A 15536-nucleotide genomic window follows, 5' to 3' on the forward strand; every position below is an offset into this window, starting at 1 on the left:
TTCTATTTATGAAAACATCATCTAACAATGTTCACAGTCCCTAAACAATGCCGAACAACTCTGGTTTTGGTTGACAGAAAGACAGAAGCTACAGGAACTACTGTGACTGTCTGGTTGCATCCAAATCATCAGAGCACTGTACAACAAGAAACACTCTGGTTTAGATAAACTGTAGTGCATAGGAAAAGTTAAAAAACATACCTGCACAGGAAAAGATAAGATGTTCACCGATAACAACTGCGGGAGGGGGGAGATCGAGCTTTATATAAGCAGTCCTCCTGGGTGACAAAGAGGTGAGAAGGAGGACGGGGACCAAATGTGGATTATTGACAGCTGAAAGTAAAGTCTGACAGGCAAGATAATAAGCAACGGGTCGGTGACAGCACAGCTGAAAAAAGAGACAAATCACAAGCAATGGAGGATGATTAGAAGAAGAATAGCAAGACAAAAACATGTAGTGTATGTCATCCTGCTGTAAACGTGGAATGGAAATCAGGTCAATTGTAACATTTCCAAAACTAATACACTGACCTCGCTGACATGAGGAGGCTGGTGAACCTTACAGAAGTCAGTGACGTGAGATGGTCTGAAAGAGACCGGCCTAGTTTACTTGACTCCTCTCACGGCTGTGGAGGTATGAGGCATGATGGGAAACGGCTCAGTGCACACTGTGAAACAACACTTCCTTTGTCTGTCAGGACATAGATTGGGTTGAGTTTAATGTAATGATCAGTGCTTCAAAGTGCCCACAGGCTGTGACGTCTGTCCAGTAAATATTCTGTAAGGATACAGACGTACTTTTGATTTTATTACCTATCTTAATAATTAGGCTTTATAAAGTTATATCTGCTAAGTAAAGATAAAAATGAAAATGTTTTCATGGAAAAAAGTTTATTCTTAGTTTGTTTTAATGTGCAAAGCAAAGTTTTACATTAGATTTACACATAAAAACTGTTCTCACAATAAACTGAACGTGATGCAGAAACTTAAATATAAATGTTTAATTAAGTTTGTCTTGAATGTGTTGTCCTTCAATCTGCTAACTAACCTAACATATAAAACCATTTGATAAGATTAGATTAGCAAGATGTCTTTGTTGCATTAGACTAGTACCAGTGTTGGCATCTACTGTGCATTTCCACTTTATATAATAAAATCCTCAGGTCAAAATCTTTATCAGGGGTGTCATTAGAAAGCAGTGAGTTTACCAGACCTGTCGTCTGCTCCTCAGCGGTGTGTGACTGTATGGGATGTCACACACCTGTATCTCGCACTAAACTATGTTGCATTTTCGATAATGTAGGTGGGTAAGAATGTGTGAAAAACAATATTATTACAGTTATTATCAGTTAAACTGATGGTGTAGTATTTTCATGCAACAAAGAGAAACACACTTGAGGCTTTTTTCTTAAGAATTATTTTATGTTCCCTCGTAATTTGTATTAAAAAATAACAATAGCAATATAATGAGACAAGCTCAACTGATCTGGAGGAAATAAAACAGAAAAAAATCAATGGTGAATAACAGAGGAATCTGCGTCACTGGTAACATGCCATCCTCTAAATCTGACGGCTTGACTACATAATGTCACTTAACGTGTAATCCACATCTGACTTGTGCCACCGCTTGAGACTGAACATCTACACATGTTCATTAAAAACAGCTTGCATTGTTATAGTGCTTGATTAATAACACAGTGATAAGAAAAACAAACAAATGTGTAAATGGCAGTGAAATAACTGGAGCTCATCATAGTAACATTTTTGAAACTGGCACATTTCAAATGCCTGCTGAAAACTCAAAGGCCAACTGACCCACATTATCTGTATGCACAGTTTGAATATGCTTATATTTTCTTGGTGAATTAATACTGAATATAATACTACACACAAATCAAACCGTAATGCCAACATATGAATTTAACAGAGCTATGTCATATCACTACACACTTAAATAGGCTGACACTCTCAGCAGAGAATTACAATCATGTTTGTAAAAAGCAGATTTATACATAACAAGTAAGCACTGAGAAGTCACAGACTTCCAAGATTTAACATACCTGGAGTTACAGTTACAGCAATGTTGCATTCAGATAGTAGAAAATGAAGTCACCTCAACAGTCCTGCATGTTTCTCTCCATGCTAATACTCCAAGACTAAACATTTATCAATATTATAATTGCATTTTTCAAACAACTTCAACAATAGAATATCAGTGACACATAAGTGTGGCATACTTAACTGTGTCCTAACAATTAATACACTTCCACCTTCCTTGAGTTTATATTGAATTAGTCCCTGCAATAAGATGAGATTAGGGTTGTACACCCCAAGTTGGAGTGGTGCAATTCATACTGGCATCTATAATAATCAAATCATGTCACACAATACATTTTCATTTAGGGTTCACACTTGTACTTACTTTTCTATTTTTTCTTGGTTTGGCTGTTAGTCCTACCCTAAACCAATAAATCATTGGGTCCTTACATTATGCTGCTTTATTTATTACTCTATGGACCCTTTCTCTCCCCCCAAACCCACAAAGCTAAAAACAAACAAACAAATACAAACGCTTATCAATAAAAACATCATGTCCATCATTTCAGTGCTCCAAAGTAGCTGTCTCTTGAAAATCATATGGCTCCTGATCTTTGTTTCTACACTACAATGTAACATTTAAACCTTCACAACTTCTCTTCAGCACCCTGTCTCCTGGCTGACTGACTACAGCTCTTTCTTGACCTCCATCTTCTTCTCTTCCGTTTTGTTGGGCTCTTTTTCGATGGGGCTCAGCAGCTTTATCAGATCGTGCAGGGCTTTTCTGATCTGAGCTCCAAACTTATGGGCATCCTTGAAGGGAGAAATAACAAACAATTATATAGATACATTGGAATAACTAGATAAATATGTAAAAATATATATTGTATTGTTATATATGTTAACACATCTGCTCTCATCAGTCTTAACACTTACAGAGCAAAAAATAATTCTACAACCTGAGGATAAACAAACATTTACACACATAAAATGTTTTTTGGATTATTGGATCATTTCAAACTCTAAAATATGCTTAAAAGTGCAATAAAAATCTAGTTGTTTTTTCATTTCAACACCATTTATAGGCTTAACATCTCATATCGGTGGACATAAAGTCAAGAGTTGTGGCCAAATGTTAAAACAATTAAGTATTTAAACATCAGTTTTGAACTCACAGTGTCTGGACATGAGTGTTTGCACGAGATGTGGAAGTTTATCAAGTTCTCTCCCAAAATGCAGTAGGACAACCCATAACCATCATCAGCCACCTGAAATAGATTTAGTGTTACATGTACATAAAATCTTTAAAAACAAATGTTTGGTTAAAAACATTACATTTGATACTTAAAAATGGTTTGACTATTTTTCAAAACTCATACTGTGTACACCATGTGTTAGAAAGAAGACGACTTATAATAGTTTTGAGTCTGAATCACTGACCGGACCAAATCCCCCTCCACAAGAGATGTACTCTGGGTGGTTCACCATGTCAAACAGCTCCACCTGCTGGATTGGAGTCTGACTGGTGGACAGCCTCCAGGGCTCAGACAGCACCTGAAAAGTCAACACAAGTCATCAGTGTTCTGAAGTCACTGTTACATTGATTTTGCTAAAGAGATAAATACTCATACTGCCTGATCTGAATAAAGTAACAAAAGGAATGACGGAAACCTCTTTCAGGAAAGGAGACTCCACTCCGAGGTATTTAGACACCACGTAGAGGCAAAAGAGGTGTCTATCAATTCCAGCTCCAGTCATTGCCAAGCGGTACAGAAGCTGGTGCTTTTCTGACGCTGCACGGAACAAACGCCTGCACACATCTGCTGCCTGGTGGAGAAGAGCACGACTGTGATGATTGCTAAGCATAGCAAAAATTTTAAATAACCACAGTCCAATTGAAAAAGAAATAGCAGGTGTCAGCATTCAAGTAACTATTATATATAATATATAAAGTTTCCACAAATACTGTACAAAAATCATGGAAATCTAGACACAGTTTCTGTGGTCTGACCTCTCCACCTTCCAGTGCTCGGACAAAGGCACTACTTTCATTACTACATGAGCGAACAGTCTCTGTCCTGCCTTCCCTGAACAGACGGGTCATGGATGCTTCGTATGTCAGACAGAATGTTCCCCTTTCCTGAAACAGAAAAACATGGTCCGATTTCCTTATTCTACAGTATATCGGTAGAAAATTCAAAGACAGGTTTAATGAACATGGCCAGCAAACTCGCCTGACCTAAATCCTATAAAGAATCTATGGAATATTGACAAGAAGAAGATGAGAGACATCCAACAATGTAGACGAGCTGAAGGCTGCTATCAGAGCAACCTGGGCAAAAAGGGCTCCCACCAAGTACTGAGAGCCTATACTGCACATGGACATGCTTTTCAGCCAACATTCATCTGAATTCATTCATTGATCTCATCTCATCTCTTTTTTATTTGATCTCATGTAATAAGATGTAATGTAATAATTTTGGGTTTTCATTAGATGTAAGCCATAATCATCAAAATTAAAAGAAATAAACAGTTGGAATATATGACTGTGTGTAATTCATCTATATAATGTATGAGTATCACGTTTTGAACTAAATTACTTACTTAGTTTTTGATGATATTCTAATTAATTGAGATGCTTACACCTGTAAGTGTGTCTATAAGCTCACCCTGTAATAGGCCAACTGAAGAGCCATCTGAATGAAGGCATCTGGACTGACTCGACATTTCTTGATTTTTCCTTTGCCAAAGTCTTGGAAGGGGAAAACATGGAAGTCAACGTCGTCAGCAAGCGCCTGGGCCACTGCCAGAGACTGGGATATCTGCTCCTCACACTGCAACACACACTCAAACAGTCAATATCAGCAGGTTCAAAATACTTACAGTAGCTATAAAAGTCTGAATGTCTTTAAAGATATTTATTTACTTTCAAAAGTAGTCTCATTTAGCAAAATGTCCATTTTCATCAGCATGATTTGATGATCTTAGTTGCACATTTGCTTTCTTAGCTAATTTAGGCAGATGCCAGTTTTGGATTCTTCACAATTATTATTATTATAACTGCATTATCATAGTTTTCACAATGAAAGTAAATCAGCTAAACCAATTTAAAAAATAATGGCTACATAATTACTCTATAATAACATAAATTATAATGTTTACATACATACAACATTTCAAACTACTTCTTGATGCTTGTATTAAAAGCAAAGGCTGCAGACTGGGAAGTATGAACCTGTGTTGTTAACTGTAGCTGAAATAGTAGATGAATTAAGAAAAATTTATAAATTCATAACTAACTTCTGGAAGGATTTCCCAGTTCAGCTTCTGTGGTCGTGGTAGTGATGCATCCACTTCTCCCTTGCAGTGGCCCTCTGCATTGTAGCCCAGTTGGAAACTGTCAGTGGCCAGGGTGTACTGAAAACACACAAATTGTAAGTAACAGTCTCAACTGGATAACTAAAGTGTGCATTCCACTTTTGTTTCATGTTTCGTACCTCCCATAAGTGTGCTACTACTGGTGCATCAGCCCACGAGTGCTCTCCATTTATGCCCTTCTTCCCATTCTTGTAGTAAACAACAGAGAAGGACTTGTCGAACCACCTGCACGAGAATCAACACGATTACTGAATCCTTTTATGAATCTAGTCCAGCAACAACAAAAACTAGTTAGTACCATGTCCCCAAGGAAGTGGACCAGCTTAGTGTAGAATTACCTGTCATAACATTTCCCATGCAACAAGGATTTGGCATAGCGATCTAAACTGGCTGCGGAGTCATCTCCCATTACGCACTGTTCATCATCATCCAGGGTCACAAAGAAGGCGGCTCTCTCAATGCAGTCAAGAGAACGTTTATTGACCCCGCTGCTGAAATACTTCGCTCTGGCTTTAGCCCATGGAATTCTGGGAAACAATTAGGAGGGAAGTTATGACACTACATCGGAGATGCAGTGAGCTGTATGTGTTGCGCTTTAAAATGTGTGCCTTTTAAAGCTGACCTGTCTCCAGCAGTCAGGGCTCCAAGTTTGGCCTCTCCTTTGCAAGGAGGTGTTGGGTCATCGAGGATCCTCTGAATCTGAAATTCAATCTCTCTTGGGGACAGGAGTCTGCCTGCCTGGTACACCCTGAGCCGAAAGTAGCGTCCCCTGTGATATACCACTATGTAGTCACTGTCCTGCCAGTGTTGAACAGTGTCTTCAGGCATATAGGAAAGAAGGGAAAGTCAGAGGCCAAAGTAAATACGTGTAACTTTGTAATTAATTAAGAGTATGTGGTGATGAGGTCTCAGAAACAATAGTTTATTATAGGCGTGTTTTGTGTTTGGTTTCATTGAAAACATCAGCATTTTGTCGGTGCCAATGGCATGGAATATTATCTCAATAGTTTGACAGCTCCTCCTGAACTTTTACCTGTAACATTATGTGAACAGAAGTCTTCCAACTAACTGTCAGGATCTGTGAACCAGCAACAGAATAACTTTGTTTAACAGTTGAGGCGCCCTTTAGTTAGGCACTTCCCCAAAGTCGTTTCAGAGAATTTACTCACTGACCACAAACTGAAAAGTGGGAAAACACCCCCAGGTGAAATGTGTTTACATATAATAATTCTTGGAAAATGGGAACCTCCCTTTACTACTATGCACTGCAGGAAGGTGAGATATTTTCCCAACATCCGTGACACACCCACTTAATAAATGTTATCTGGAGAGACCATATGCAAATAACCTTAAAAAGACTACAAAGTTGATGATCCTGTTCTGATCCACAAGCAAACATTTGCAGCACTGGTGAAGAGTTATTGAACTTACATGAGCAGTGAAACACTAATAGATAGTTTTATGTTGACCTAACATACCTTATTCTACCAAAATTACTTAAATTTGTCTAAATGGAAAGTTAGTCCTCTTAAAAGAATAAAGACACTGTAGAGAGTATGCACGAGTACAGATCAGTGCTGCAGTACTCAAAGCAAGTGTTTGTGTTTCTTTTGTGAGATTTTATGGAGTGACTTACAGGGTGACCATCAAGATAGTGATTCATTCATAAGATTAACATTAACAACATTAACATTGGGCCAGTTGTGCAAAAATTATAAATACTACCTGAGACTGTTCCAGGAATTCGACAAGTGTCAAACATCCGCTCAAACTGATAGGAACAGCAAGGAACTGCAGACCTCAATAACCACTGAGCAGGATCAAGAAGGATGAGCCAGTACAAACAGCACAGGAAAGAAAGAGAGGAAACAAACAAGACGACAGAATAAATAAGTATTGAGATGAAAAGAGAAGAGAAACCAGGGAAGAAGTGAAAAGAATGAGAAAACAAAATGTATAGACATTAGTTAGGTATAGACCATTTTCAGAAACCCAGATTGAACTGAGACCAGAAGGGAAGAAGAGACAGACGAGAGACGACAGGACGGGCTGTACAGCAGACGTATTCTGACTGTGTAATCACAGATGCCTTGTCTCAGGAGACACATACAGTGTCTTTCCACACGATCACGATTTTCAATCCCACGCTTAAACTCCAGAGAGTTCAAACACCTTCAGTATGCCTCATCATGTCTAAAGCAGACACTGGTATGGGCTTGTTGAATTTAATTACTCATGCTCAGACAATAGCATGTATTACTTATTAGCACTACGTGAAACACATAGACAGCGTGTCTATGTGTCTATCTAAGTGTGTATACATGTACAACTCTTTACCATTTTCCTCTCCAGGAATGCGTGTGGTGTTGAATATCCTCTCACACTGAGCTGCACACAGGGGAATGACAGTGCCTGGTATACGACTCTGGGGAATGGAGAGTAGGAGACAAAGGCAAATGCACAGAGAGGAGGACAAAGGAGAGCAGTGGAGTCAAGCAAAAAAAAAAAAAAGAAAAAAGAAAAAAATGTAAAAAGTGAGAGGAAGGTAGATAAAGAGAAATATAGCAGGCGAAGGAGAGAGAGAAACGAATGAGATACAGTATGAACATGGTGTGAGAACATGAGGAAAATATCTTCACATAAACATCAGAACTAAATAAAATGATGGAGATGCACATGCTCACTATCATAAACAGCCAAGGCATGCAAACACTGATGGATTGCTGTTATTCACATAGTCAGAACACAACAGATGTCTTCTGTTGCCATAGCAAGGAGACATGAATAACTAATGTCTGTGTGTATATGGAACAGCTGAGGCTGACTAGTGGCTGAACTTACAGGTTTAATCTCTTCTTTGTTGAGTTTGCGGCGGTATAGGAAGAATGCGTGAATGCTGTTGCCTGCCCTGGCCGCTTGGATGGGTGTGGGTATCACATACAAGAAGTCCTAGGACAAAAAACATGGATGACAGAAAATGAGGAGGAGCTCAAATAAGACAAGTGAATGTCAAATGAAATTATTTGCCTGAAATTAAAAGGTAACACATTCTAAGGCTTGGCATTAGAATTACCTTCCTCCCCACATTGCTACTGCACAGATCATTTATTAGTTAATGTTATATTTTATATATATATTAGATGCCAAATACACTGAGCAATATTCAAATCAAGCAGGTATAACCTACGTCTTATAAACATTATATTTATAATTTTTCATAACAAAGCTGCAAGCATTAATATTTTATTCCTAATATTTCTATTTAACAGAATAACGGAAAAACACTGTTCACTATATAGCATATCAGCTTAAACATGACCACACTTTCAGTTGTCATAACACTAGATAAAGCTTTAGGACTGAAAATTGTGAAAATCTCACCGTGTCTTAAAAGTATGAAGAAACACAGACAATTATTATTATTATTATTATTATATTATATATATTATTATGTATCACCCACAACTGTGTTGCAGTAATAGTCCCTAAATATCTCCAAGACCATGTAACAAAATAAATTTAGCTAGGAGGCCCAGGTACAAACATGTCCAATGCGAGGACTATACTGTGTTAGAAAATTCATACCATGCCGTAGTAGTTACTGTTGACCATGATTGGGCCTCGCCCCCGTAGGTAGACATATTCTTCCCACCAGTCGCTAACCTAGAACACAAACAACAACAACAAAAAATCCATTTGAGAAAGCCAATATTGGAGTCAGCTGGCAGTTACATCACTTGCATATTCAGACAGGATGAATAATTAAAACCAGAGAACCTTACAAAGATATAAATCATTCATGGAATTTTAAAATATCTTTCGACCACTCAGCGCTGGACATTTAAGTGACATTTGAAGTAGCTACACTAAACCAGAACACTGCTGTAAGCCACTTACATAGTTGGAGGCCCAGAGAGCTTTAAGTTTGAGGTACCACTGAAGGCGGTTACCAAGGCTGCTTTCGAACTCTGTGGCAAGCTTGGTCATGCGCTCAAACTTTGCATCATCCATCAGTGGACGCACTGATTCCAAGTACTAAACAAGAGACAGAATCAACCAGAATTATAGTCATATTGATAATAATAATAATAATAATAATAATAATAATAATATGCATCACTAAGGAGAAATAAAAATTAAAAAGAGGATTTCAACCACACCTAATTCTGATATATAATTTATATAAATAGGATGGCCTAAACATTACAGACCCATCTTGATAGAGAGATATTCTATCTCCCCCTCCTGTTTAACATATCTCACTTTAGCAGTTTAGAAAGGTAGTTATTTATTTATTTATTTTAACTATCTTGCAGTCAGATAATGAAAAAAGAGTTTGGTGCAACAGAATTAGAAGAATGGCTGTTTCATGTTCAGTAATCAGTATTTTGTTTGATTCCTTAAGCTCAATGTGATGTCTCACCCTCTTCACAGTGTCCTTGATAGTGGGTACAGGCAGGTTTGGCAACGAACCTTGGTAGCTGTAGAGCAGTGGCTTTCTGCCAGAAAAGATCCGCACCAGTGCCTGGCAAACAGAAACAAGCACATACACACTCAAAATATTAAAGTGAAATTGACAAAAGAACAAACCATTCAACCTTGTTCACTACATTAAGTACAGTAGAAAGGTTGAAGCATAAAACATTTTTGTAGTACATGAGAACATAAACTATTCTACTACTCTAAAATAGAAAAAATATGACTATAAAAACAAACAACATGAGCAATACATTATGTTGTAATGTAATGTATTAATACATTATGTTATACCATACAAACAAATATTTCCTATTAACAGAAACCAAAGGGCACAGTAGTGACAGACAGTGAATGGTGTGGTTAGTTTACAGCAAAACGTGAAATACTACTTACCACCCACACTTTGGTGGTGGTGGACATCTTGCCGTGCTGCTCAAACATCCAGCGGTGGTAGGAGAGGAGCTGCTTGAGGCAGAGGCGCATGGTGAAAATGAGCAAGAGCCATAGCATGGTGCTGAACAGCACTGCTGACAACACCACCTGGCACTGGGTACTCATGGACTGGCTGGGAAGGTGGGAGAAGATATAGACAGAAGAATAAAGTGTGGAGGGAAGGCAAAAAGGGCAGAAAATGAGACCATTTACAAAAACTAGCCGTTTCACAGTTGTAATATCAGATATAAAACATCAAAGTAAGGCATCCTATTTATGTCTTTCCAAGTCAGGGAGCAGCAGGATGTAGAAAAGCCACACAAGGGGAAAATATTGTACAAACAACTAAGCCTAAAAAAGATTTAAAAGGGAAGATAAAGAAGGGAGTAATGGGAAAAGGTAGGGTCTATTTAACATTTACAATGTACAATGAGGTGAATCAAAGGATTTATCATTAACTTTTAGTATTTCCTGGAGTCACGAGATTCCTTACCTGACAGGAAGGTGCTCCTGTATCTTAGCTATGAGTCCCATGGAGGGGTCGGACCGAGTGTACATAGTAGCCAGGATTGCTATGACGACAAAAAGCCAGGAGGAAGGGCTAGCAGGATACACCCCTGTTATCACACTGTTCTGTTAATGTGAGAGAGGAGAGATTTTAACTCCATTTTTTACTGTTTACCATCTGTGCACTGGCGCACACACACACACGAGACACAACCCCCCACATAAAGACTGTGTCATACTGTGTTTACTTTATAATTTATTGATAGTAAAGTCCAAAAATTACAGCTCACCAAGACCAAGGCTTTTATTAATAACCAAATAGATAAACTAATTTGAAATAACTATACATAATATAAAAGGGCAGCAATTCTAACACATAGTTAAGACAAAAAAAAAAAGAATAAACACAATAACCAAAATAGAAATTATTGTGATGACTGCTAAGTACAGGTTTGTTTATTCTGTACATTCCTCTATTTGTAAGCTTAGTTTTAAAGGAAAATACAACTAAAGTTTTGAGCTCTCACTGCCTGCAGACTTGAAAAAAGGCTCTGAGAAATCTGTTTTCTGAAACTCTGCATGCTTCCTTTTTGATTGGCTCAAAAAAAAAAAAAAATTGGTCGCTCCGTACTACCCACTTGAATCTCTGGTTTCTTCCAACATGCATCTAAAATCTAAAAGACTTTTTGACAAAGAAGCTATGTATTTGCCTGCAGAAGGAGAAAGTTGGTGTAGTCTACGGTGCCAACTACAGTGTTGTTGTGTAAAAATGCCAAAGTGGGGCTTGCATGAGTATAAACTAATTGATTGCTGCAGATGGCACAAACCCATGAGCACAGGGTGTGATTCCCAACAGAAAGTGTGTTTCAGAAAAAAACAGAGTAAAGGTACCTTTAGTCTGATGATACGTTTCTTCCAGGAGCGCATACCAGAGAGGTAAATCTCAGTGAGGGCTTGGTGGGACAGCTGTAGATCTATGCCCTCTGGGGTGACCGTGAACTGGAAGGCCACCGCCTGATGGGCTTCTGCCATGATTGCTGTGCTCAATGAGAGGGACAGAAGGGGATGCATGAGAAAAATAAACGCTTTTTAAACTGACAATTCAAATAGTCAGCGAGAAAGCAAGACATTATCGACCCTCAAGACACTGCGGAAATCTACTGAACACTACTGAACATGGTGAAACTAGTCCAGCCAAAGCCCAGTCACAATGTGCATACAAACCAGCTGCGAAATATTGTGATGTTAATAATTACTAACATAAATGTTTGGAATACAGTATTTATGAAGTCAAACTCTACTTCAGGACTATCATGACTGAAAAATAGCTAATATATGCTAGCTAATATAAGGTTTGCTACACATTCTCCTTAGATTAAAAAATAATGAACAGCATCATCTTGTGTAACGAAAACAAAATCTTCAAGTCAAACAAAGATAGTGCTTAGTTTGACAGGTTAAGTAACAATATTGATTTGACAGTAAAAGCACTATTGTATTGTAGATAAAGTTCTGCCCGCTCATGAAGTTTGCGCTTAGAAATAATAATGAGGCCTCTACTATCACATTTAGATACTGAGGAGGCAGATGAAGGACAACAGGGTAAGAACATATCTACAGGTGCTTGTTACACAATGAAATGATCCACTTAATAACAAGATACTGGGAATTACATGTGAGCTGTGAAAAAGAAAGATAAACAGAAAGAACAATGTAAAGGGTGTACAGCAACATCCCTCATGCTTTGTGAATCATGATAACAAGTTATATGTGTAGCTGCACTGCAGCAGCTGATGAGAAACTGAGCCCTTAAGGTGGTGAAAGTGCTTTATAAGGGGAGCTAAGAGATGATTCATCAAACCGATGAAATGTGTGCACACACGTCTGGCAAAACACAACCATCTTATGCATGAAAAATTTGAAGAGATACTAAAGTCAGTTTGATAGCTGTGCTGAGTAGCTGCTGATGTGACTGAGGGTATTTTTATTTAAGCCAGTTAATGCTTCTCTTCACAATAGGAATTGATTTTCCTGCACAAAGAGGCTATGGATAATGCCCTGAGGTCCAGTCACTCTGACACTAAAAATGTCACACACATTCCCTCGTCATCCGCAGGTCCCACTGAGGTTCTGCTCAGGCAGACGCAGTCCTGCCTGTGGTAAAGACTCACAGAGATAAAACTCTAACCCCTTATAGTTCAGTGCCAACACAGAGCAGACCTACTCAGTAGAGCACTGACCACATCTACATAGAAGAGCCACTTTATGAAATGTCTGTCTTACCAGAATTTTATACAAATATCCTCTGACTGGACTACAGTATTTTTATAGCTTAATCAGGAGTGGCAGTGTAGTTACCCTCAGCATCTCTGAAGCTTTGGATCCCTTATACACTTAGGCTTATGTCTTTAGAGCTTTGTTATTTAAAAAAATACCAGACATAAACCTAGGTTAACAATGATATTATGTTTAGACTATAGATACCGGATAATTCAATATTACAGTAGATATAAATATGAATCGATTATTAATAGCAACATCTAAGCTACAGTTTAATATAAAGGCTAAAAAAACTACTAAACTATTTTGCTTATTGATCTTTAGAAATCAGCCAGGTTAAAAGCAAAGAGGACCAACATTAGAGGATGTGTTGAGAGCAGGAAGAGCAGGATGACAGTGTCACTGTGTGTAAACTAGGTGAAAGGTAAACACCTCTGAGGCATTTAGATCTCTATGGAGTATTTGAATATATGGACTGTGGAAGATCATTACAATACCTCAAATATCACCCTTAAGACACGTGTTTCAAGTTTGACACCTAACAAAATGAAAAAAAATGTATTTTACCCTCTAGTAACAAACAGTTCCTGTAAAGAATCACTGAAAATTAAAGTAGTAAAAGAGTTACTGGAACTTCAAACACTGACAAATATCAGCAAATATTTTCTTAGTGTTTCAGGAAGCTCTGCCTTATCTTAAATAACCTTTTTTGCCAGTCTGCCCCGACAAGGAATGAGAAAAAAATGCATCATAAAGCTGTATTTTAAGGTTTACTGCTCCCTTATGGCAACAAGTAAAAATGTAAAAATGGTATAATATTATCATAGTCACACTGAATAAGCAATCATACAGTTTCACACATACAGATACAAGAAATAACATATTTATACAAGTCTTATTATTGTCATCTTTATTAACCAAAAACACAAATATCCCACACAACTGACAACTAATATTATTACCCAAGGTAATGCTGCTGATTATGGACATGTTCCCATTAGAAACCCATTCATAAACTATACCGCGTGCCCCATTTATTGAGAGTAAATAAAAAAACACGATGCCTGATGTCTGTTTTCACCTTTTTGATGAAAATCATGTAAACATGACCTACATTAAGTAAGTTGTTCGTCAAATATTTTTATTGCGACTTCTCCTTTAGTAGTCAAGTGACTATGGTTGCACAATCAGGATTTTCCATTCAAAGAAGTCAAATAAAACAAACTGTTTATCATTTGCAGACCTTGAACAAACAAGGTTTAATCTTGTCAATAGTTTAAATTCCTATGTGCAGGGCTCATGTTATCACTGAGTCTACACTGGTCACACAAACTGCAGATTTAAAGTTGATTAAATCTTTTAATCACAACGTTACGGGCTCCTTGTTAAGGTAGTAGCTGGCCACACAGCCATTGGTTGCACACTTGCCAAATGGGTTTGTTTAGCCCTTGTTCTGTGGAGCTTCCTGGATTTATATGTGTATATGAAATCATCTCTAACTTTCTTGTTCAAATAAATTAAGTTAATAGTTTTAGTGGAGAGATGCAAGGGTGGACACTAGTTCCAGTGCTGCTTCAGTGGAGCAGACATGTGCATGTTTCAGTGTTTCCCCAAACACAAAACCTCTGAATGGAAATAACTCGACTAATGTCTATGTGTGCAACTCACTCTTCCAAAACAAGTCAAGAAACATAACAAATTAGCTAACGCAGCTGAAAGATGGCCTCTAAGCCAAACCAGCCCACGTTTGGGAAACATATTTAAAACTTAGCTGCCTGGCTAACACTTGCTTAGACGTTATCTTAGTGAAATATAACTTAGTTAACGTCAAAAACCAGCACGTCTGGTCGTGAACGCGAAGTACATTTTAATTCAGCACCAACTTCGCGTTAATGCTACGAAAAAGAAAGATTCACCATTAACGTTAAGTAGTTGCGCTATTTTGTTATCAACGTCGTATAATGAATCCGGTTTAAACTCGCCTACTAACTAGTGGTGGCTATTGTTGTGGAAAGTTCATTAACGGACTCCAACTTAGCGTTAGCTGACATTTTGAGCGCAGGCACTAGCGTTATGCTCGAAATGCGACGCTAGCTGCTGCTAGCGCCTGCTAGCCGAGCGCCCTGCCCATAGTTAGCCACACAAACGGCTGCTGATAACGAATCTTAACGTGGCGGAAAGATGCAGCTGCTTTCATCTTTACCGCAACGCACCGCGAACATAGTCAGAGCCACGTTAACGTACCTTGCTGTGGTTTACAGACGGTGAAATTTCGACAACCCAAAGAAGCAGGAGCGGACTGTTAACTTCTGACGTCGAAGCAACCGGCGAGCGCTGCTGCCGACTCGGCCCTCCTCCCTGAACCACACGGTCCCACAGTGATGCTCGTCTGGATGGAGCTGACGCCGCCTTTACTGACCGTG

General features: G+C 38.3%; 1 protein-coding gene across 1 annotated transcript; it reads right to left on the bottom strand.

The window, feature by feature from the left end:
- Nucleotides 1-1405: 1405 nt before the first annotated feature.
- Nucleotides 1406-15536, bottom strand: LOC113156197 (carnitine O-palmitoyltransferase 1, liver isoform-like). Its single transcript, XM_026351151.1, has 19 exons — nt 15358-15536; nt 11725-11870; nt 10820-10959; nt 10288-10459; nt 9839-9940; nt 9313-9450; nt 9001-9078; nt 8257-8364; nt 7753-7840; nt 6038-6233; nt 5754-5942; nt 5535-5640; nt 5338-5454; nt 4707-4871; nt 4049-4177; nt 3709-3864; nt 3478-3591; nt 3213-3305; nt 1406-2850 (listed from the first exon to the last, which is right to left on the bottom strand). The coding sequence occupies exons 2-19, from the start codon at nt 11863-11865 to the stop codon at nt 2725-2727; spliced, it is 2358 nt and encodes a 785-aa protein (XP_026206936.1). The 5' UTR covers nt 11866-11870; nt 15358-15536; the 3' UTR covers nt 1406-2724.

Source organism: Anabas testudineus, chromosome 19 (genome assembly GCF_900324465.2).
Source record: "Anabas testudineus chromosome 19, fAnaTes1.2, whole genome shotgun sequence".
Classification (NCBI taxonomy): Eukaryota; Metazoa; Chordata; class Actinopteri; order Anabantiformes; family Anabantidae; genus Anabas; species Anabas testudineus.

Bases quoted from the DNA above. Each gene is read 5' to 3' on its own strand.
- LOC113156197 (XM_026351151.1), bottom strand. From the start codon at position 11,865: ATGGCAGAAGCCCATCAGGCGGTGGCCTTCCAGTTCACGGTCACCCCA. The intron at 9,079-9,312 runs GTAAGTGGCTTA...TTTGTGTTCTAG, and splicing joins CTCTCTGGGCCTCCAACTAT to GTTAGCGACTGGTGGGAAGA. The intron at 5,943-6,037 runs GTCAGCTTTAAA...ATTGTTTCCCAG, and splicing joins GCCCTGACTGCTGGAGACAG to AATTCCATGGGCTAAAGCCA.